The sequence below is a fragment of the Cervus canadensis genome, chromosome 1 (genome assembly GCF_019320065.1).
Source record: "Cervus canadensis isolate Bull #8, Minnesota chromosome 1, ASM1932006v1, whole genome shotgun sequence".
Taxonomy (NCBI): Eukaryota; Metazoa; Chordata; class Mammalia; order Artiodactyla; family Cervidae; genus Cervus; species Cervus canadensis.
Genome location: NC_057386.1, coordinates 12897790 through 12921303, shown reverse-complemented (window position 1 = coordinate 12921303; position 23514 = coordinate 12897790). Strand labels below are relative to the sequence as shown.

The 23514-nt window shown below is 48.9% G+C and overlaps 1 protein-coding gene across 1 annotated transcript in view; it reads right to left on the bottom strand.

Moving 5' to 3' along the window:
• Positions 1-23514, bottom strand: part of TBCD (tubulin folding cofactor D) — a 142555-nt gene that overhangs the window by 18411 nt on the left and 100630 nt on the right. The window contains exons 18-26 of the mRNA XM_043464260.1: positions 20829-20909; positions 17214-17287; positions 15635-15752; positions 14959-15019; positions 13325-13347; positions 8065-8096; positions 5033-5095; positions 4040-4116; positions 2344-2425 (exon numbers count right to left, since the gene is read on the bottom strand). Coding sequence (XP_043320195.1) covers positions 2344-2425; positions 4040-4116; positions 5033-5095; positions 8065-8096; positions 13325-13347; positions 14959-15019; positions 15635-15752; positions 17214-17287; positions 20829-20909 — 611 coding nt within the window. The remainder of the gene's footprint in view (positions 1-2343; positions 2426-4039; positions 4117-5032; positions 5096-8064; positions 8097-13324; positions 13348-14958; positions 15020-15634; positions 15753-17213; positions 17288-20828; positions 20910-23514) is intronic.

Below are 23514 nucleotides of genomic sequence, written 5' to 3'. Positions count from 1 at the left end.
TGCACGGACACTAAAATGACATCTTTGGTGGAACTTAAAATAACACACTTTAGCTGAAACATGAAAATCCTCTTTCTAGATGTGGAACCTGCAGATACAGAGGACCAACTGTGCTATCTCTTTATGCAAAACTGCATATGGTACAAGGACACAGTATAACATCACTAATTTGGAAAGTCTATCAGAAGATCAAATGACAAAGTATTTTCTAACTTTTGAAAAAATTCACAAAAAGTAGATTTAGACTACTGCATACATGATTCCAGATGTACAAGTTGGATTTTAAAAAGGCAGAGGAACCAGAGATCAAATTGCCAACATCCACTGGATCATAGAAAAAGCAAGGGAATTCCAGAAAAACATCTGTATCTGTTTCATTAACTATGCTAAAGCCTTTTACTACATGGATCACAACAAACTGCAGAAAATTCTTAAAGAGATGGGAAAACCAGATCACCTTACCTGCTTCCTGAGAAACCTGTATGCAGGTCAAGAAGCTACAGTTAGAACTGGACATGGAACAGACTGGTACAAAGTTGGGAGAGGAGTATGACAAGGTTATATACAGTCACCCTGCTTATTTAATTTATATGCAGAGTATATCATGTGAAATGCTGGGCTGAATGAATTACAAGCTGGAATCAAGACAGCAGGGAGAAATATAAACAACCTCAGATATGCAAATGGCAGAAAGTGAAGAGGAACTAAAGACCCTCTTGATGAAGGTGAAAGACGAGAGTGAAAAAGCTGGCTTAAAACTCAACATTCAAAAAACTAAGATCATGGCATCTGGGTCCATCATGTCATGGCAAACAGATGGGGGAAAAAATGGAAACAGTGACAGACTTTATTTTCTTGGACTCCAAAAATCACTTTGGAGAGTAACTACAGCCATGAAATTAAAAGACACTTGCTCCTTGGAAGAAAAGTGATGATAAACCTAGATGGTATATTAAAAAACAGAAACATCACTTTGCTAACAAAGGGCTGTATAGTCAAAGCTATGGTTTTTCCAGTAGTAATCTATGGATGTGAGAGTTGGACCATAAAGAAAGCTGAGCACCCAAGAACTGATGCTTTTGAACTGCAGTGCTATAGAAGACTCGAGAGTCCCTTGGAGAGCAAGGAAATCAAATCAGTTATTTAGGCAATCAACCCCTAATATTCACTGGAAGAACCGATGCTAAAGCTGAAATTCCAATACTCTGGCCACCTGATGTGAAGAGTCAACTCATTGGAAGAGACTCTGATCCTGAGAAAGACTGAAGGCAGTAGGGGAATGGGGTGACCGAAAATGAGATGGTTGGATGGCATCACTAAATCAGTGGACATGAGTTTGAATAAACTCTTGAGAGATAGTAAAGGACAGGGAAGCCTGGCATGCTGCCGTCTATGGGGTCACAAAGAGACAAGACTTAGCGACTGAAAAATAACCCATGATTCTTCCATACTTAAAATAATTTTTAAAGTGTTTCATGTATTTTTGAAGTAACTATAATAAATATTCTGTAATATGATACAAAGGAAAGCTACAGTGCCATATAACATGTAAATACAAAGCTTTTTAATATGAAACTAATACTCCTGAACTAGACACTACAAATAGGACCATGTAACGTGTCAGATGAACTTCAGCTTAGAGGGTGGTTCTGGAAAACCCAACTGACACAAGGACATGCCACAAGACAGTTATACCGACACTGTTCATGGGGGGAGGAGACATTAACACATAAGCTATTAACACATGAAGGACACGTGCCAGAAAAGCATTGTCGTGAGTTACAAAAATTCTAAATGCACTTAACCATGAAATAGAAAAGTCAATGAAGTAATCACTGAATGAACAGACTCCAAGGAAAAAGCATAAAATCAGGAGGATGTGGGGAGGCAGCAGAAGTGGACAACGCTGAGCTGACAGAGCCTGGGGAATGAGTGTGGACAACAGTCCCTGATAATGAAGGCTGGACCCCGAGGAAGACCAGGGACAGGACAGAAGAGAGGTCCCCACAGAGACATGGAGCCCAACCGCAGTACTGGGAGCCTCCAAAGTCCAAATCAGGGGAAAGTGGACTTAAAAACATAATTTAAGAAAACACTACTGAAATAAGAGTTGATTCTACAGTAAAGTGGTAACATCCGGGAAAGTGGACCCCACGTGGCCTCAGAGAAATCTGGCTCCAGGTAAGAATGGCATGGGCTGAGGAGGGGGCGGCGTCCTCACGGCCTGACGCCCACTCTCTACCCTCCAGGCCTGTCCACACTGCGGCAGGAGCGGCAGGCACCCCACAACCACCCAGCCCCCAGCCCCACTGGATGCAGGGCTGAGTGCAGACACCCACTCACCCTGCGCGGCAGCCTCTGCCTCCCCAGGCTCCCGGGCGTGGTACTCACTGCAGAGGGCGGCCAGGGCCGACACAGCCGCCTCCTGAAACGGAGGAGACGTGAGTGAGCTGCAGGCTCCTGGTCAAGGAGCAGCCAGGTGGCCCTGCGGTCAGGCCAGTGACTTGGTTTGGAAGACCCAGAGGCTGAATGACATCATCCTTTCTGGTATGTCTGCTGGTCATTGTCATCATTGTCAGTCAGATGTGGTCATAAGTTTAATGTTCTCTGCAACTAATACACTGGATATAAAAGTTACTTCCTCCATACAGTGCAAATTTCAGGTCTTTCCATGGGAAAGGCAATGATGAAATGTGGCATTTTATTCTTTCCCAGCTGAAATAATGATGGAAAAGTGTGTTAAACACCAGAAGCAGTGTGGCAAGGCCCCCCAGGTGAGCCACGAAGAGGCCTAGTATGGAGTGGAGTTGGGGTCCCAGGAGTGCTGGGAACAGGAGTGGCTGGACAGAGGAAGGGCTAACCCAAGGCTGGGGCACCTCAGGGGCAAAGCGCAGGAAGGGGGCTCACACCACACAGACGTCCTTGGCCCCTCCTGTCGCCTCCACAGTGACTCACCTAAGCCTTTCTCCATCGTAAAGACCAAGTGGGGCAAACGCTGGGTTCGTGTGTTCATCCCAAGTAAAAGTCGCTCGGTCATGTCTGACTCTTTGTGACCCGATGGTCCACAGAATTCTCCAGGTCAGAACACTGGAATGGGTAGTTCCCTTCTCCAGGGGATCTTCCCAACCCAGGGATTGAACCAGGGTCTCCTGCATTACAGGCGGATTCTTTACCAACTGAGCTATCAGGGAAGCCCGATTCTTCCCAGGGCTCCTTCAGATCAGGGAGCTCCAACAGGGGTGCTGGGGGAGGGGTGTCCTCATACAGATCGAGGAGCAGGCCAAACCATGATCACGACTGGTGTGAATCAACTGTGGATGTGTTTTTAAAAGGAATTCTGACACTGATCATGAAGAACTCAACTTCAACTAGTAAAACTACCTGGGTTCTACAGAACGATAAAGTTACTTATGAAAAAAGGGATGAAGACTGAAGATATGTTCTATTCACCCAACAGAAAAGCTGAGACACAGGAGGCTGGAAAGCTATAAGAAAGACCAATATGTACTTCCACTCCTTCATCCTCCACATCAAAGCCTAGTTGTTATCAATACCAAGGTTATTATCTCTGCACAGGGGTAGAGATTGCAATGCTGCTAGTCCAAAGTTCACCTGTCCTGAGGCAGGACAGTAGTGGCCACTGGGACTGGGACACACACCGCACACTCTTGCTCACTTGACATGATTAACACTGACATCCTGTCATGATTCTAGCAGTTCGCTCATCCACACGTGAGCATCACAAAAGGAGCCTCCAACCTCACATTCTACAACTCAATAGGGAACACGTTTGGAAGGCAAATATAATTAATAAAACTAGAAACAATAATAAAAAGTTTAAATATTCTGGTCAATGATGGCTGCTTTAGTTGTCCTGATCATAAATTACATAAACAATATCATTCAGAATTCCAAATATAACTACTGGCCTTTATCAATCATGTTGGTCTACAAAAGGGACTCATAATGCCCAGAGACCTTTGAAACACTTAAATATTTCTACACAGTGCAAAAGCCAGAGAGCCCTTGCTTCCCACACCTTTATACGTTGTCGAGAGTGACTTGAAATGAGGTGGAGATTTCTCAAGGTGTCGTTTATCAGCCACTGCCAACCATCTGTCAAAGAAACAAATTCATTCAGCTAGTAAAGAACATTTGTATCAAATTAAAACCACCACCACACAGATCTTCTACCTCTCAAGTCAAAGTAGACCGTGACCTTTGAGAGGAACCTGCAGGAAATCTGAGGTACACGTTCTCCAGGTCGAATGAAATTCTAAAGGCCTTTGCCCTCTCCACCTATAGGGGAAAGTCTTCTTTCTGCTGTTGAAATGTGCAAACTGTCATGATGGGCAAGTTTTTGTTCTCCTACTACACCTGTAAGCTTCAAGTGGTCTTTGACTGTACTTCTTCCCTGAACAATCCCCCCACCAATAAAAACCAAACACAAAATTCAACTAGATCTCATACTTGGAAACAAACACTAAATCATTTTTTTCTTTTTGCTCAAGTTACAGAATTTCTGAGGCTGTGGAGCAAAAAGCCAGCACAGCCCAGTAGAGGCAGTGACCCCAAGGCTTTTCCTACTGCCTCTCTGTGACCAGCGGCCACAGAATGTCAGAACCTGGAGAGGCTCCAGACCAGCGCCGGGGCCTGACTGCCACCCCTGGAAGAGCCAAGGCAGCTTCTGGCTCTCCCCTCGTCCTGCGAGAGCCTGCCCCTCGGGCTGGCACCGCCCAAATGGGAGAGGAATGGCCGAGAGTGCCTGGTGCTGGGCACGGCCGTGACAGGCAGAGCCCCAGTCGGGAGCCCTGAGGAAGGAGCAAGCCCCTGGAAGAGAAGGGAGAGTCTCTGCTTCTGTGGGGAGACTGTGGGGACGCTCCCTGGTTACAGCGGGCTCTTAATAACAGCAACTTCAAAACAGATTCTAACAGGATGGAGTTTACCATCCACCTTAACAGGTCGGTCTTCACTTTTGAAGTTCTGGAAGAAAATGCCATGCTGTGAGTCACTGGAGGAGAGATGCACTTACCGATCACGGCGTCACCTCTGAAGGGCATTTTGGAAAGTGCCGAGTTTTCTATTAAAATGCATACTGGGAAGAAAAAGGATGAACACAATGTCATTTCCCCAAAAGTGCCCATCTCAGCACCCACCTTGACGCACCTGAGCCCAGTGCTGCCAACACCAGCCTTCCTGCCCCTGCCCCCTCAGTGCTGGTGTCTGGAGGCAAGCCCCCAGCATGTCCTCTGCATCAGACCTGGCCCAGGCTCGGGGGCAGTGCCAGGACCCAAGAGCAGCAGCATCAAGCCGGTGCCCTCGGGGAACCCTGCCGAGACAAGGGAGCAACACGTGGAGGCTGCAGGTTTGACCCCCATATGAATCCCCAGGGACAGACAACTCAGCTGTCAAACCACTGACACCCACAAGTGACCAGGAGCGGTGGCTGAGCAGCAGGCACCCGCCCGATGAGGACCACGGAGAAGCAAGTTCCCCTGGGGGGGGGCCTCCCCCACCTCAGGTCAGCACCAGGGTCAGAGGAGGTAACACTTATCACCCCCATGGGACAGTCCCCCAGATGAGCCACAGTGCTCAAAGCTCTGGTAAATTCCCGACCTCGGTAAATAATGTAGTGTCCATTTTAATAAACTACCACTTCTGTGCGTGGAAACATAAGCCAGTATAGCTACTCACTGGCCACCACCTGAGCTTCTGTGTGGTGGCCTCACATGACTGTCTCGGCACCAAGGAGGCTCTGCTGTGGGGACCACTGCAGGGACCTGACCTGCCCGGCGCCTGCCCACAGGCCACATGCCTCAGCCCATCCCGCACGACTCCTCACGCTGCCCATTCACACAGCAAGAGGGCGGCCTCTGCACCCCTACCTCTGTCCCTACGATGGAACAGCCTAAGGGTTTCCTCCTACTGAATGAGTAGTTTGCATTTGCTGGAAGAAAAATCTAGCACTACAGAAAAATAAGATAGAAAACCACCACTGACATTTTGGCGGCCATGTAAGTTGGGCTGACCTTCACTGACCTTCAAGGCTGAGAGCACAGGCACGCCTCCTGCCAGTTCTGTGCCCTGACCCCGTCTCTGCCACCTTGCTCCTGCCCTGACCCCGAAACTAAGCTGAACTGGGCCATGGCTCCCACACCTCCCCCCACGCTCAGAGGGTCACAGACCACAGGCACCCATTATGGCCAGGCTAGGCTGGGCTGGCAGCAACAAACCCCAACTTCAGCGTACACAGCAACAAAGGCTCCCTGTGCACGCTGTACGTCCGCCATGCCTCAGCAGGGGTGCCCATCACTGCCCCCCAGGGACCAGTGACAGGCGGCGGCTGTCCTCTGAAATGCAGCCAGGCCAGCGAGGAAGCCAGCTCCGCAGTCTCTGTGAGCGCAGAAGGCTCCCGACGGTGACACCATCCCGCCTCCTCACACTCCTGACTCCCACCGTCCTCAGCACAAACGTGGCCGGCCAGCAGGAGGGGGTCTGGGGGCTGGAGGAGGGACGTCCCAGCAGAGTCAGGACGCGCACAGGCCCCCCACGGCTCCAGCCGCCAAACTGCTTTTCTTCTCCAACAACATAACTGACCGTGGGGGAGACCATGCTCTTTAGCAGATGGGCAACATCCCACCGTATGGTTATGAAACTGTTAATCCAATATTTCCTGCCGGGCTCAGCTTTCCTTCCAGCTTCTGTCATGTCAGACAAGGTGGCCACATACATCCTGTCAGCACACAGACTGCCCGTCTGTCCAGCAGGATGCCTGTCACTCCTACACGTTTTGGGGGTGCAAAGTCCTAGGAGTGGCCCCGAAGGGCAGAAGACTGCACATTTTTAATCCTAAGAGACACTGCCCTTGGCAACCTGAAAATGCTGTAACAACATACACGCCAGAGCAGGCACTCCATCGGCAGAGGGCCACCCAGCTCTGACGTAGCCAATACAATCGAGGAGACGTGTCCTCCTCGTGGAGCTAACCAGCATCTCCCCAGCAACCAGGCGAGGCTGAAAACTTCCTGGGTAGGAAGTTTTTTAGGGACCAACATGATCCTCTGATTTCTCCTAAAATTTCTTTGAAGTTTTAAAAAAATGTATCCTTTATACTTAAGTTTAATCAGAAATTAACCAGTTAAGTATCTGTTAATTAGAAATTTAGTTTTGTGTATGTGTGCAGTGGGGACACAATTTTGTTTTCTTCCATGTGGCTCCCTGGGACATCATCAACCACTCTATCAACTGCCCTCTTCAGCGAGGTTGGAAACACACACCTGCTTTGTCACACGTGAAATCCCACGTACGTTTGAAACTTCCTATTCTCTTTTCTGTTTTACCAATCTATTCAGCTGCTCCTAAGAAACGCCCTTCTGCTTTGAACAGAGCAGTTCTAAGGACTGGAGGAACTGACACTCCTCCAACCCCCGCCACGAGCCCTCCCCTCCCCTCCCCTCCCCTGTGCCCGAGCGCAGCACGGAGCCAGGACCGATCTGGCGCCTGATAAACACTGAGTCCTGGGTTTTCCGGTAGGTTTAGCTGGAAAAGCTTCAGGAAATCCAAATATTTATGTGTTGGCAACTTTTGAGTTCCCTGCAAACATTTAAACATAACCTTTAAAAAATGTTTCTTGCTCTACATTTACATTTAAAGATCATACTGAAGAGGGAAAGATGGCAACGTTCACATTCCTAACTTTATCACCCCTTCATGGTAGACGCATCTTACCTCTACTTATCCATCCCACCTCAGCCGCTGCCAGCCCCGTGGCTACTAAAACGTATCAAAACCCACAGAAGCTGAAAATTAAGAGCCTGGAGTGAACACACACAGGAGAAGCGGTGGGCTGAGTGGGCAGCCCTGGAGTTACGACATGCAGGCCAGGTGCACTGCCATGGTAATTCTGACCAGAAAACGGCCCAGCCGTTTGTCACTGCAAAAGAACCCATCAGGGAACTTTACAGGGTTGAAAACAATAAATACCCTTGGGACTTTTGTTTTCCCTCAGTGGTGGGAAGAAAGGACCCTGACCCATAACCTGCAGCCTCTGTCGCTCAGACCTACCTGCTTGTCTCATGAGCTCTCCTCCCAGACCCCTGAAAATTAAAGAAAACATTCAAAGTTAAAACTCTCATTATAAAAAAAAAAAAAAAAAAACTCTCATTATACAAAACAACATAAATATCTTCACTAAGTAACAGGTGTAACTTTAGGCTCCAAAAAGTATCCCAACATTAAATAGTTGCATTCATTGTTGGCCATGTGAACTACTTTTTATGAAAAGAAATGAAAATATGTCCTGTGATCGCTTATGAGATGATTTTCAGTTTTCACTGGAAACTAATCCCTGGTGTGAATTATATCACAGAATCACATGTAACAAATTCCAAACACTGTTCAACTCTTACTTTGTAAGAACTATAGGAACTTAAAGCACCAGGAAGATATCATCACCTGGCAGGACCAGGGAAAGGTGCTGCCCGCCTGGACCCCGACTGACGTGGGATGCTGATAATGGGGAACTGGGGGACGTGAGTTCGAGAAACACTCTGGGAGAAGGCAGGAAAGCTGTGAGACAGTGGCTTCTGGCCCAGGCAGAGGAGCAGGATTCGAGTTTGACCTCCTGCCTCAAACAAGTGGAAAATTGGACAAAAACCCAGAGGTCGTGGGAGGAGGGAAGAAGCAGCCAGGCCCAAGGCCCAGCAGGGAAGCCCCCAAAGATGGAAGGTGGGGAGGCCAAGGCGGCCGGAACTTGAGGGGCTGCAGAGCAGCACACACCCAGAGCTGACCCTGAGCTGCAGGTTCGAGAAAAGAGACCACCTGAGCCTGAAGGAAGAGAAGCACTCCTAAGAAGACGGCAGGGCACTTGTGGGGTCCACACAGGCAGGGAGGAGCCCCCTCAGCCAGAGCACTGGCCTCCTCAGGAACACGACACCCGGAGACCCCTCGCAAGGACCACCTGAGGGGCCAGCCCACTTGTTTCGGCCCTACCGAGCCTCCAGAGCTGGCTGTGAAAGGATCCAACTGAGCCCACCAACCGAACACCACTGGCCAGCGCAGCCGGCACCCAGCGACAAAAATACCATAGAGCCCAGTACCCCACCGAGAATTCAGAACACCCCCCACGACTCCAAGAAAACAACCCGCAAAGACCCAGCAGCCCCCCAAGAGGACGGGATACACACGCAGGGTCAGCCGAACAGCTCTCAGCTCATGCATGTGTCCCAGGAGGGGAGGAGAGAGACTGAGTCACAGCAAGACACAAACAGGACCAAATGCAATCAATGATGATGGGAACAGAAACCAAAGTAATAAAAGCAAAGAGGTTTAAAGAGACCTTGCTCAAAGACAAGCGAATCAGGTAAAAATGACAAAGGGGTCCATTTAAACAGCCTCTGGTGGGCCAAGTACAGAGCAATTTAAGTCACAGAAGGAATAACAAGGATGTTACTGAATTACAACATGGTGTGTGGGGGGGGGGCGGTCGGTGCAGTCTATAGTGATACATCAAAAAGACAAACAGCAGGTGGGAGTAGGGAGGGACGCTGTTCTTTCCATACAAGTCCCAGAAAATGCACATGGAAAGAATGAGGGAATCAGCCATGCACCCACTGGCAGGCCGCAGGGTGATGGCTGACTCAGGCAAGGCAGGCGCTGGAAACCAGGATCCGTGGGTCTTGAAACCACCCCTCAGGCCAGTCACTAGCTGCAAGGGGGTGCATCCCTCTCACCGGCACGTCTGACCTTCTAGAGGTCGTCCCTAAACCCAGGGGTCAACTCAGTGTCTCCACCAGGGGGCAAACACACCGACTTCACAGGCAACACAAGGGTCCGCACCAGCCACGCCATGGGCAAGCCAGATCCAGTCCTGCAGGGAACAACCCAGAAACCCGGAACGTGTAATGTTACACAACACACCCGGCCTAAAAAGAGGTTGTATCGTGAAAAACAAAAAGGGAGCTAACTGAATAACACCAAACACAGCACAAAAACTTGAGTAGGTCCCAGTTCAAGGGGGAAAGAAGGCTACGGAGAGCATTTGAAGACAACCTGGAGGAACTCCGCTGACAGGTCACAGAGGTCACATGGAGCCTCCTGGGTGCGGTGGAGACGCTGGTTGTATGTGGCCACACAAGAGAAAGTCCCTGCTCTTCCCTGATGCTTTCTCAAGTTTTAAAGAGGAAGCAACAGGCCCACAACTTACTAAAGAAAACAAACAATACATGTATACAAAGAGAAAGAAAACAATCGGTCAAGATGTTATGAATAACTGACTGAGGTGGGGGAAGGGTGAACAGCTATTCACTGCAAGATTCCCTTAATTTTATCTAGACCCCAAATTCAAGATAAAATGTTCGGGGCTAAGGAAAATCAGCCCTTGCTACGTCCTCCCCCAGGAAGATTTCTGAGCACAGTCCGCCCAAGAGAACGGAGTTCCCAGTGTCACTCTGATCGCTGAGAAAGCACGGGGGGCCCTAAAGAGACCAGGGGGACGCAGCACTGCCGAGGCCTCAAGGCCGAGGCTCCCAGGACAGCAGGCGGCCTCCCAAGGGCCGACTTCTTCACTCACACAGAAGGGCAGGAGCACACCCCCCAAGGGACCAGAAGAGAGGGCTGGTGCAAACCCCACGTGCAACTCGCATTTCCCTCCAAGATCAAGATCCAGCTCCCTCAACCACATGACCTGCCGTTTCCATTTCCCCACAGTTCACATTTCTTTAAGACTTTCGTCCTGCAAGGGATGGCCTGTCACCACTCCTGAAGGAGGGACTGGGACACAGCCATCACAAGCAATGAGGCCCCCACGCACTCAAGTGTCAGAGGAAATTCAACACGGGCTCCCCAGAGAGCTCTGGGCCTGCCGACGGGAAGCGCCTGCCAGGTTTCAGAGCCTGGGCACGCAGTCAGGAGCACCACGCAGCCTGGCCAGTCCTCACCCTCCTGCCCCTCCCCAACAGGGATTCTCCTTCCAACCTGCCGGACACAGCGAGCGCTCAGAGCTCCCACTGCACACGGCGGTCCTCCCGGCACACGCCCCCCACAGCCAGCCAGCACTGACCACCCCTAGGTGTCACGGGGCTGCCCTGTCAGCTTGTCAGAACCTGGGAGATGCTCCAGCCCTGTGTCCTTTGCCAGTGTAAGAGGGATCTGCAGGTCACGTGGGACCCAAGGCTCTAGCACCAGACTGACCTAAGGGGTCCCTTCCAGGAGAGAGGATTTACTTCCACAGGCGAGGCTGCTTCCTGGAGGTCAGGGCCAAGAAGGAAGGGTCTGGAGCTTTGTCCCAGCTATGGAGGTCACCTCCAAGCCCCAAGAAGCCTCTGCCAGGCACGATCTTCCATTTACCTGGGCCAGGGGCCCTGTGGGAGGTCAACACTGGTAATGCCATCTGTGGTGGGGCCTCATCACAGAGAATCAGCTCAACCCAGTGGAAACCCTGGATGCCAAGGCTGGGGCGTGGTCTCCCTGGGTGGCAATAGCTGTGTGTGTGTCATGAGTAGCCAGGAGGAGGATTCGGTGTGACTCCACGGGGACAGGACCCAGCCAGGAAGCTGCGCCTGGTCTACTGTGGACTCTGTCCTCTGGGCCTTTGATGCTGCTGATTTGAATGAACACTTGTGCAGCAATAAGCCACAACCACAGCATCAAGAGCTTAGCTGGTAAAGAATCCGCGTGCAATGCTGGAGACCTGGGTTCAATTCCTGGGTTGGGAAGATCCCCTGAAGAAGGGAAAAGTTACCCACTCCAGTATTCTGGCCTGGAGAATTCCATGGACTGTATAGTCCATGGGGTTGCAAAGAGTCAGACACGACCGAGTAACTTTCACTTTCATTTTTTTCACAGCATCAAGAGCTATGCTGAGTGCTGAGTCCTTCTGCCAGGCAGTCCCTGAGCCTGCGAGTGGTCTCAGGGACTCCCAAACTCACAATAAGGAAATAGTCAAAAGAAATAGGGGGGCTAAGCTAGATCTCACAGGTCAGGACTGGACACTCGGATTCAAGCCCCCCCAGTTTGGTCCCGTGGGGCACGTGCCCTCCCTTCTGTGGTCTGTGTGGGAGTCATACCTGGGGCACAAACACTGCTGAGGCACCAGGCCCGTCCCACTCAGAGCCCTTGCTACACCAGACGCCACGTCCATCATCTCCCTACACTGGCCTCAAGGAAGGGGTTTATTTTCTATTTACTTTTGGGATTTATCACTAGAAAAGAACACTTAAAGGTAATGAGCAGACGTGCATTTGGAATTTGTAAGATGCTAACGATATCATCAGGAGCCTTCAGCTCCAAAGAAAGCCACACACGACAAAAGCACAATGGCCCCAGGCTGGCCAGCGGTTCACTCCTCAGTTCACTCAGCACACAGCTCACTCCCTGCTCATCCACGGTTAGTCCAGCGGAGTTCAGGCCACTTCATCAGGAACAAGTGAACACGTATGAACAGGTGAACATGTATGAGGAAATGAGTCATTCCTTTCTTTCTCTTAAAACAGATGAAAAGCAGGCAGGCAGCATTGGTGGAACAGCCAAGAGCGCCCAAGGGAACTCCCTCCAGGCCTCCACCCAAGAAGTAGCAGAGCCACACCCACGGGTCCAGGTCCATAGCAGGCTCCACCCACCCAGCAGGAGAATCGCTCAGCAGAGTTTATCACCTGCAGGATGCCTCTAAGGGAAGGACCAATAAATAGGAAACAGATACCACCAAAGAGCCCAGGAACCTCGTCCCATCTCCACACTGACCATAGAGGGTCCTGACACAGGTATTCACCCAAGAAAAACAGAAACACACGTCCACACCAAGACTGGGATGTCAATATTCACACAAGTTTTATCCTCAAAAGCTGGAAGATGCCCACCACCTGGCAAGAAGATACCAAGCGCACAGGTCGCTGACCACCAACAGCTCCACAAGAGAACACACCGCTGTATGCCAACCACACAGTGAATCTCAGGAACAGCGCTCTCGGTGAGAAAGGCCAGACCCCAAGACTGCACAGTACAGTTCTATCCACGTGACATTCAGAGGGCAGACCACAGCACCAGGGCAGAGGGGACCTGCTGCAAAGGGCAGAAGGCAGATCCAGGCGGTGTCGCTGCTGCGGGTGGTCTGTCCACAGCCACAAGCCTGTCAGACTCCACAGTCAAACGAGGGAGCTTCCCGTCATGTTGCCTGTGAAGCGCAGAACCCAACCAGGCCTTTCTCGGCTCTTTACTCACTCAAATACGACACACAGATGACTCAGCAAGGACCACTCAGGAGATGCCCGTGACTAGGGGCCCGATATTTTCTTCACAAAACATAAAACTTCAGGTATGTAAATCTTACCTGTATAACTGACGATCGTAAAGCTAAAAATAAAGAATTGAAAATTAGTCATCTGAATTACTAGGATTTAAAAATATAACATGGCAGGTATATAACATCAACGAGTATCAGAAGGAGAACAGAGACACAAGCACAGGTGGGCGTTTCCCAGGAGGGGCTGATGGACTCCACGCCACTCTCCAGGAGCAACTCGCTAACAGCCCCTCCCTCGCTAAGACCCTCCGTGCACAATTGCGTTTGATCCTCAAGACAGCCCAGATTCCTCCTTCCCTTGCCTGGTAGGGAAACCAAGGGTCAGAGCAGGGAGGAAGAGGATCACCAGCCAGTGACAGCGAGGGGATGCCTAGATACCGGACCTGCCCCCTGACAGCCCCTCAGGCAGAAAATTAACCCTGACGGCCCTCTTCCTGGCAAGGAACTCAGAGAAGCACCTCACAGCATCACCACTAACTACCGTCCCTGCCCCCACTCACTGAAAGCTCATGCTGTGCCAAAAACTCCACCCAACTCTCCAAACACATTCTTCAGGTCTCACAGAAACTCAGGTAGGTTCGCTGTTAGCCAGGCTCTATAGAACAAGGAAGGCGAGGACGGGGTGGTCCCCACTCTGAGGCTTCTACAGCACCACATGGCGTCAGCCTGGCTCCACAGTGTCAAGTGAGCACCAGACTCCCCTCCACAGGTGAGAAACGAGGGCTTCCCTGGGGGTCCAGGGGTTAAGAATCCGCCTTGCAATGCAAGGGACACGAGTTAAACCCCTGGTCGGGGATCACCCATGCGGCAGAGTAACTCAGCCCATGCGCCACAACTACCGCGACCAAGCTCTAGAGCCTGTGAGCCACGAATACTGGAGCCCGAGCGCCCTGGAGCCCACACTCCGCAACAAGGGAAGCCACCACAACGAGAAGCTCAAGCACCGCCATGAAGAGTAGTCCCTGCTCACCGGAATGAGAAAGCCCGCATGCAGCAACGACGACCCACCACGGCCAAAATACATACATGAATTAACCTATAAAGGTGAGAAATGCACCTAAGCAGATGAAAAGACTTTGCTAGAATGGAAATGAAAGCTAACACAGGATGAGGGAAGGACGTCAAAATGGTCAATTATCACACAAAGAAAAACCTTAGAACTCTACCCAGAACAACAAATGGTAAAGCCATTTAACACTCAAAAGTGACTTTCATGTTATCCTGTAACATTAAGACCCACAGCTCGTACTTCACCAATTTTGAGTCACAAAAGCCTTTGTGAATCTCAAAACCCAGAAAAACACACACACCTCCCCAGAGAAGTGCATGCACAAACCCTGGGTGTGACTGCAGACGTGGAGCTCCCCCTGTGGAGGTAAAGCTGGGGGTGCAAGGCCCTCTGTGAGCCACCACCCGCCCACCATCCCGCAAGGACGCCCTGAGCGAGGAGGGCGGCCAGGACCAGACGAGAGGCGGGCATTCTCTGCCGGTCCAGCGGGGGACACTTGGCCACACGGGAGAGCCTGAGCTCAGCCCCAGGGTTCGTACCCAACGCCCCAGGACTGACTCCAGGCTGCACCTGGAGCTGAGGAGCGGGAAGGGCGTGGGGGCAAGGAGGCCCCCAGGCACCGAAGGGGCGGCCCCGACGGCTGCACACTGACCTGCTGGTGGATCTGCTTCAGACCATGCATGGCCTTCTCATCCAGGAAGTCCGAGACGGGCCTGCAGGAATTCAAATACGACATTTGAGGACCATGGTTTTGAGTCTGGGGCAGGGGGCTTGAAATTCCCAGGACCCCTGGGGAGAGAAGGAGGGTCAACTCAGATCCTCTATCATCGTGCCCCCAGGGAACCACCTCAAGGGACAGCAATCGACTTTATAAAATACAGTATTCTCAAGGCGGAATCCAGGAACCACGGGACAGACATCACAGTGTGTGGTGAGCTGTGTCTGTGAGGAAAAGTCAGTCAGAAAGTAAGAAGATGGAGCAGCTGCTTCACAAAACATTCTCGACATTCAGGCGATCTCAGTCACCCCACACTGCGTCTGTTGTTATTTATACCAACTGCACCAACAGAAGAGGCCCCGGGTTGAAACTTTTATATCCTCCGGTATTTTAGATTATTGTAAGGGATAACGAGCAAAGGATACTGAATACACAGGCTACTCCACACCAACTCTGGAAAACGTGTCTTTGCTTTACAATCTATTTAAATCTCAGAAAGAGGTGACAAGAGAAGCCCAGAGAGGTGGGATCCCCTAGAGAGGACAGGGGACCACGGACAGATGCTGTCAGGAGGACGGAGCACACCACAGGTACAAACGAGGGTTCCTACCTGCCCTGCTGCGTGGCCAGCGTGTGCAGGCTGCGGGCGACCTCCGCGCAGGCGAGCACGGCCCCGTGCCGAGTGTGCAGGTCTGGACTCTGTGTCATCGACAGCAGACGTGGGAACACTGCCAAGCACACAGTGGGAGAGGCACGGGGTGACTGTCAGACGCGGGTTCAGGATCCAGGGGAGGAACGCACCCGCTCAGTTCTATCATCATCCCACAGCCAGGGCGAAACTGAGGCCTCTAACACGCTGAACTCCATGGGCAGACATGTGAACAGGGAGGGCGAATGTGACTTAAGAGGATACTTGTTCCAAACAGCACACATCTCCGGGGCCCCAGACACAGGGTGGGGACTCAGGGTGAGGACAGACATCAGGGAAGAAGGAGAACAGACTGTTTTCCAGGTCTTTCTTATTGTTCAGGGACCCCTGGGGGGCAGGAGGACAGAGGCCGGGCTGTAGGACCCTACAGCCAACACACGTTGGTTCAGGCAGGAGCTCCCTCCATGCCGCTCAGAGCAGAGAAAGCCTCGGAGCCTGTGCTCTGGGGACAGAAAGCAGGATCAGGGTCCCTGCAGCCTGGCCGGGAGTACAGGCAAGAAGTCACAACCACAGAGGCTCTGTCCCTCCAGCCAGGGAAACCACGGTCACAGCCATGCAGAGGCCATGGAAGCCAACAGCATCCTTGCTGGGAGGGGGCCCTCACGGGCGCTCAGGTGTGGCAGCTGGGAGTGGTCAGTGTTTAAGAATCCTGGAGCAGTCAGCACTCCTGAGCTGGGAAGAAAGTGTCCCCTTCATTTAGGCAGCAGGACCATCATCAAAGGAAAGTAAACACCAGGTGAGATTCCTGACATGAAGTTTAATTCAGAGACGGCGAAGCTGAAAAGACCCTGAGGACCTTCACAGGCCCCAAGTCTTCATGTAAAATCCTAGAGTGTCTGAGTAAAATCAGTAACTCCAACTGAACAACTGTAATCCAACAACAGTTACTTCTCTAATTAATGTCAGTGGGAATAAGTACAAGTCAGAGAAACCTATGTATTGTTTCCTGAACTGAAATCAGATGCCTATTGATTCCAAATAGAAAAGACATGATGGAACAAATACAGGGTCTTTTCTTAACGATAAGGGCATGTCATTAACTCAGACTGGCTGTCTTGTTATTGAGTAGAGCGCACTCAGGCCCAGCCCAGGAAGTCAGCAAGTCCCCCAAAGCCCTAGGTAGGCAGCTCACTGTTTTGCATGTTACATTATAAGCTGCTTCATTTGTTGTTTTAAGGCTCACCCTGAAACACACGCGGTGCACAGCAGATCCATCCATTCTGGCTGGGACGGCAGAGGAATGAACCCTGGGGCTCCCGGGAACACGCACACCTCAGTGCTCACAGCACCTGCGCTCCCAGAGGCTGGGGCACCTGGTTTGTGTTCTGTCCCCGACGAAGCACAGACCAGTTCTTCGCACCCTTCCCAGCAAGAGAGAAACCCTCAGGTCTTAACATTAGCGAGGGGGCCTCCAGTGTGTGTGCGTGTGTCTGTGGTGCACACGCATGTGCACACGTGAGGGCGTGGAGGGAGCACCTACCGTCGCGGGCAGTGTGCTGGGGCGCTCGCTGTGCCAGGTTCCGCAGCGCCTTGGCAGACAGCTCCCTGATGGCCCTGGGGGCGGGGCAGAGAACACTGTTAGTCCTGCAGGCTGAGGAGTCTGGCTTTTACTCGGAGGGGACAGTGTGTGGGAGCTGTCGCCTGGCCACTTAGTCAAACACTATGAGAACAAATACAAATAGACTAGCAAGTAAGACCCTCTGTTCGTAAATGAGGGAGAGATCCTTCACCAAGAGGCGGCACTACATGCAAGCCTGTGTCAGGACAAAGCTGCCATCTGCACGGTGCTGGATGGCCAAGTGGGTCTAACCTCCTGCGCCCCGAGGGGTGCAGAGGACAGGAGTACCAGGAGCCTGGGAAACACCACTGGGAAAATCGTAGGCTGAATGAGGGAAGTTCCAGTGGCTCAAGCTAAGAAACAGGAGGTGCACATCACATCAGTGCAAATATCTCCAATCAAGGCACAGGTGATACGTTCTCAACACACAGAACAGAAGGATGACCCCAAGACTGGTTAATAAAACCAAGCCTGCCAGGGGCCAGACGGGTTCTGATCAAACCCAGATGGTCACTTGTGAGGTGGATGCCTGCATCCATGCACGCCACCCCCCCAGACCCATCCCAGCAGTGATCTTCCCAATTAGTGCACTCTGAAGATAAGCTTTCTGTATTTAAAAATAATATTATTTATCATCTAAATGTCAGACCTCATTTATAAAACTCTTAGGAAAAAACATAAGGGGAAAGCTTCATGACATTATATTTGGCAATGTTTTCCTTGCCAAATCTAAACTTTTTTAGATCTTTTTCTAAAATGTTTTTTAACACCAAAAGCACAGGCAAAGGACAAACTATATACACTGATAACAGATAAACTGATTATAGTTAAACTGGACTGTGTTAAAATCTAAAACTTGCGAGTATCAAAAAATCAACAGAGAGAAAAGGCAACTTACAGAATGGGAGAAAATATTTGCAAATCATGTATCTGATAAAGGACTAACATCCAGAATATATAAAGAACTCTTAAACCCAACAACAACAAAGAAAACGATGTAACCCATAAAGATCAACACTTTAGAAAAAAGCAGAAGGTAACAAGTACTGGTGAGGATTTGCACAAACTGAAATCCTTGTGCATTCGTATTGGGAATGTTAAATGGTACAACCATTATGAAAAACTATGGATCCCACTTCTGGGTATATACTCCCAAAACAGAGAGCAGGGTCTGGAAGAGATACTTACACATCCATATTCATAGCAGCGTTACTTACAATAGCTGAGATGTGCAAGCAACTCAAGGATGATGGGTAAAGAAAATGTGGCAAGTATATAGAATGGACTACTTGGTCTTATAAAGGAAGGAGATTCTGACACACGCTACAGCATGGATGAACCCTGGAGGACATTATGTTGAGTGAAATCTGCTAGTCACCAAAGGACAAATCCTGCAGGATTCCACAGGAGATTCCTAGAAGATTCAGATCCATAGAGACAAACAGGGTTGCCAGGGGATGGGGAGTCAGTGATTAATGGGCATGGAGTTTCAGTTCTGGAAGATGAAAAGGTTCTAGAGATTGGTTGTTACTGAACTGAACACTAAAAATGATTAAGACATTAACATAAATATTATGTGCATCTTACCAAAGTCAAAAATTTTTAATTATGTTTGATACATAAATTATTTGGGGTGAGTATGTCCAAGTATCAGAAAATGTTTATTTTTTTTATTGAAGCACAGCTGATTTACAATGTTGTGTTGATTTCTGCTGTATAGCAAAGTGACTCGGTTATACACATATATTCTTTTTCATATTCTTTTCCATCATGGTTCATCAGGATATTAAATATAGTTTCCTGTGCTACATAGTAAGACATTGCTGTTTATCAAAAAATGTTTATAAAGAAACCCAAAACATTGGATAATACCTTTCAAAAGTATATACTATTAGAAGTATGACAGAATACCTACACTAGTGAAGGTATATTTACACCACTAAAGACTTCTGTAAAGCTCCCCATTTTCCACAAGCCATGTGTTCACAGGAAATTGAAGAGACTCCGTTTATGTTTATAGCTCATATCTCTTTATGGATATAATCCAGGCCAAAAACAGAGAAAGGCAGAAGTATCTCCGCCTCTGAGGAATCATTTAAAAATTAGGCATAATTTTGTTCCATGAATTATAACACTAAAAAAAAATCTGAGCAGGTATTATCATGAGGACCTTCAAATCTGACTGCAATTTCCCCTCCATTCATGAATCCTGGAAATTTCAGGTTTTTAGAGCTTATACTAAAGAGAATACTTTCACAAAGAATGTTTTAAATAAAATTAACACTTTAAAAAATGAGGAAAAAAACAAACCACATAGTAAAATGACAAGTGTAAATTAAACAACGTGGATAACCACATCAGGTGTGAAAAGACTAAAGCCCTCAAATAAAACGCATTGGTCGCCAGGCTGGATGTAAAGGAGGGACCATCTGCCATCCCCCTGCAGACAGACAGACAGACAGGGGTGCAAGGTGACTGACAGGCCTCCTTTTGTTAGGCCCCAAGCTTAGAATGGTTTTCACATTTTTAAAGGATTTTATAAAGGAAAAAAAAACAACAAAATACATGGGACGATGACCTAAAATATTACTCTCTGGCCCTTACAAGAAAAAGCTTGCCGACCCTTAAGCTATAATAATATCAAATTACACTTTAAGAAATCTAACATGAAACAAAAAGAGACATTTCGTAACAATAAAGGGTCAGTACATTTGGAAGATACAAAAAAAATTAGAAATCTATATGCACCTAACCAGAGAGTCTCACCCAAAATACATGAAGGAAAAAAGACAGAGTTGAAAGAAGAAATAAACATTTCAACAACAGCTGGAGATTTCAATAGCTAAAAAGTTTAGTCTCTCACCATGGGTGACATAGTTACAATTTTGGTTTTAAATGTCCTATTGACTACAAGCAACACCCACTATAAGCTGGGATTCCAGATGTAGAGCCTGAAGAAGCTACTGACACACACACCTCGGCCAGAGCGCCGGCAGCTACACAGAGCTTTCCAAGAGAAAATACGCCATTCTCCCAGAGGTGCTGCCAGCAGCACTGATAACCCGCTCTGGGTCACACTGAGGCCCTCCCCATTGGACAGACACATTTAACTGCTGGGAAATGCGAAGACACCTTGAAACTGCCCCGTAATCAGGAAAAAGGAAATGCCTGCCTAGCTCCAGGAAGGACGGAGGAGACGGCGAAGCGGCCAAACGGAGCAGACGCGAGGTGGGAGGCCGTGGCCATAGCACGGTGAGTGGATCCCACAGCCCTCATGACATGGGAATGTTTACACACCCAGCAGATGTCACTGAAGTCTCCAGAAGTAAAGCTGGAGGTAGACCATTAGCCAACACATCAGGTGTGAAGAGTGGAACTTACATTACTTCTCAAGAGTTACTTCAAAAATATGAAATCTATAACCAAAAAAACGTACTCAAGGCTTACGAGCTCAATTTAATCTCTCCCTTGGGAAATAGTAAGAATTTTTATTTGACAGATAAATTAATTAGGCAAACACAAAAACACAACACCTACCCATCCCAATGGTTGATCTTCATGGTAACCAGGTGTTCTATCATTGGTTGTGTGTACTCAGGAAAGCCGGCAATAAACATGCTGGAAAAAACAATATTCAGAGATGGTGAGAATGGGCAGGAACAAGAACTCACACATTGCTTCTGAGAAAATAAAGCAATATAACTACTTCCAAAAACTGTTTGGCAGTTTCCTATAAATACACAGAAATCCCCTTTTAAGTATTTATCTAAAAGAAATGAAAATATAAATCCACAAAAAGACTTCTAAATAAATAAAGACTTCAAGCAGCTTCATTCATCAGAGCCCAAAAGAGAAGACCACCTAAATGTCTATATATAACAGGAGGACTAACAGATAAACTGCAGAACACTGGCAGACTCAGACAGCTCAGCAATAAAGAGGAACAAGCTACCAACACACGCACAGTAAGTGTGACTCTCTGAAACCACCATGCTGAGAGAAAGAAGCCAGGTCTCGTGTGACATTCTACAAAAGGCATCAGTGAGCTACGGTGATGGGCAGAGCAGCGCCTGGGGCCAAAGAGCCGCGCTCTCCACATCTCAGTGGCAGTGCTGGTCACCCGGGTGTGCAGGCTGCCAGCACGCACTGAACTGTACGCTTCATGTGAGGACAGCTGATGAAGTGTAATTACGCCTTAAAAATAAAAGTTACATCTGAAAATACCATAAGAGAACTTCTAAAAATAATTTCCAAGTGGGACACGCCTTTTTAATTATGACTCAAAACCCAGAAGCCAAAAAAGAAGAAATTGGTACATTCAAAAAACACAACCAGAGGAGAAAAATGCTGCCAGGAAAAACACACCATAAAACAAAAAAATATCTGCAACTGCTATCACAAACAAGAGACTTCTGTAACATGGAGTATTTCCAAATCAATAATATCATCACCTAGGAGAAAAATCACCAAAGTTTATAGAAAAGATACAGCTCAAACATTCAGCATCATTCAATGGGAAACAGAAAGAAAAGTTTTGTCCACAGTTTTTGGCAAACTGCCAAAATCAGGGTTTTACAGCTTCCGCTGGAAGGATCTAGAAGCACCCAGAAACACTGCTGGGGACAGCATCTTGGCACAGCCTCTAGAGACAGCAAGTGGCATTGCCCAGGAAATTGAAAACGAGTACCCGTTGGTTCAGCAGTTCCACTTCTGTTAATTCACTCAGATATAAGTACACAGGTGAGAAGATACACAAGACTATTCACTTCACATCGTCCATAACAGCAAAAGACAGACGCCAACGGCCAGGAGGGGGAGATCTACAGGTCACACTCCACATAAAGATAAGGAAGGCTCTCCAAGACACGCAGGACGTCACGGGCAGCAAACGGCGTACACGCTCTGCTGTGACGGCACACGCGGAGAGCTGCCTCCTTACTGCTGACAGCCCGACTTGATTACTACAGGCTGCCCTCGCTTCACTGTACTCCACAGACACTGCGTATTTTACAAACTGAAGACACAGGGCAACCCCGTGCTGAACCATCAGCCCCATTTGCTCACTTTGTGTGTCACATCTTGGTAATTTTTGCAACAGTTCAAACTTTTTCCAACATTATTATATGTGTTATGGTGATCTGTGAACAGTGATGGCTCATGTTACTATGACTCGCTGAAAGCTCAGATGATGGTTAGCACTGTTTGGCAATAAAGCATTTTTAAATTAGAACATGTACATTGTTTTTACAGACACCTAACTATTACCCCCTAACAGACTACAGATTTGTGTTAAGATAACTCTCATATGCAGTGGGAAACCAAAAAATTTATGCGACTCACTTTAGTGCAATATTCGCTTTGTGTCAGCAGTCTGGCCCGGAACCCACAGTATCCCCAGGGTGTGCCTGTATCCGACCAACCCTCTGTGGATGAGCACTTCGGTGGTTCCAAGCTTGCGCACCGTGTGCCCCTGCTCAGCATGGACAGAAGGAAGTCAATACAACCACAGACACGATGCAAACCAAATCTCTCTAGAAGACACGGGAACTGGGGGGTCAGCAAGGACCCCCAGGGTAGAGCCAGGTGCCTGAGAGGAAAGGGGAGACGCCCTGGTTTTCCCCAAACAACTCCTGCAACTTCTGAATTTTATACCAAGCAGATATATTACTTACTGCAAAAAATACACTTTTATACTTAATGCCTCTAAAACACCAACTGCTTACATTTATTGTCTGAACTTGCCACACCATCTACATAGCCCCACAATGGACTTGTCCATCACCCGCGTGTTACACAGAGGCTGAAAAATACAGTGGATGGCACAGAAGGCCAAGAAGAGGGAACAGGATTTTACCCAAACCCTGTGCGGGCACATTACATGTACACAGGGTGAACACGGGTGCCAGGTGGGCATGCATGTGCTACAAGGCATGAGCTCTGGGAGAGTCAAGTCAGGGAAAATCTGTGCTCCGGGCATGAGAGGAAGAAAAGCAGAGGCTTCTCCAGCAGTGAGCTGGATTGAGAGCCCCTCTAAAAACGAAGGAATCACTTAAGCGGGAGTCAGAAGAAGAAAACAGAACAGTCAGGACAGTCAAAGCTGGTCCCACATAACCTATGGGGCCTTGGCCCCACCCAACAAACAGACCCAACCCAGGCCAGCAACCTGAGCTCCCAGAGAAGTGGGGAGACAAACCAGCAGCCTCACAGGAAGAACCAGACAGGG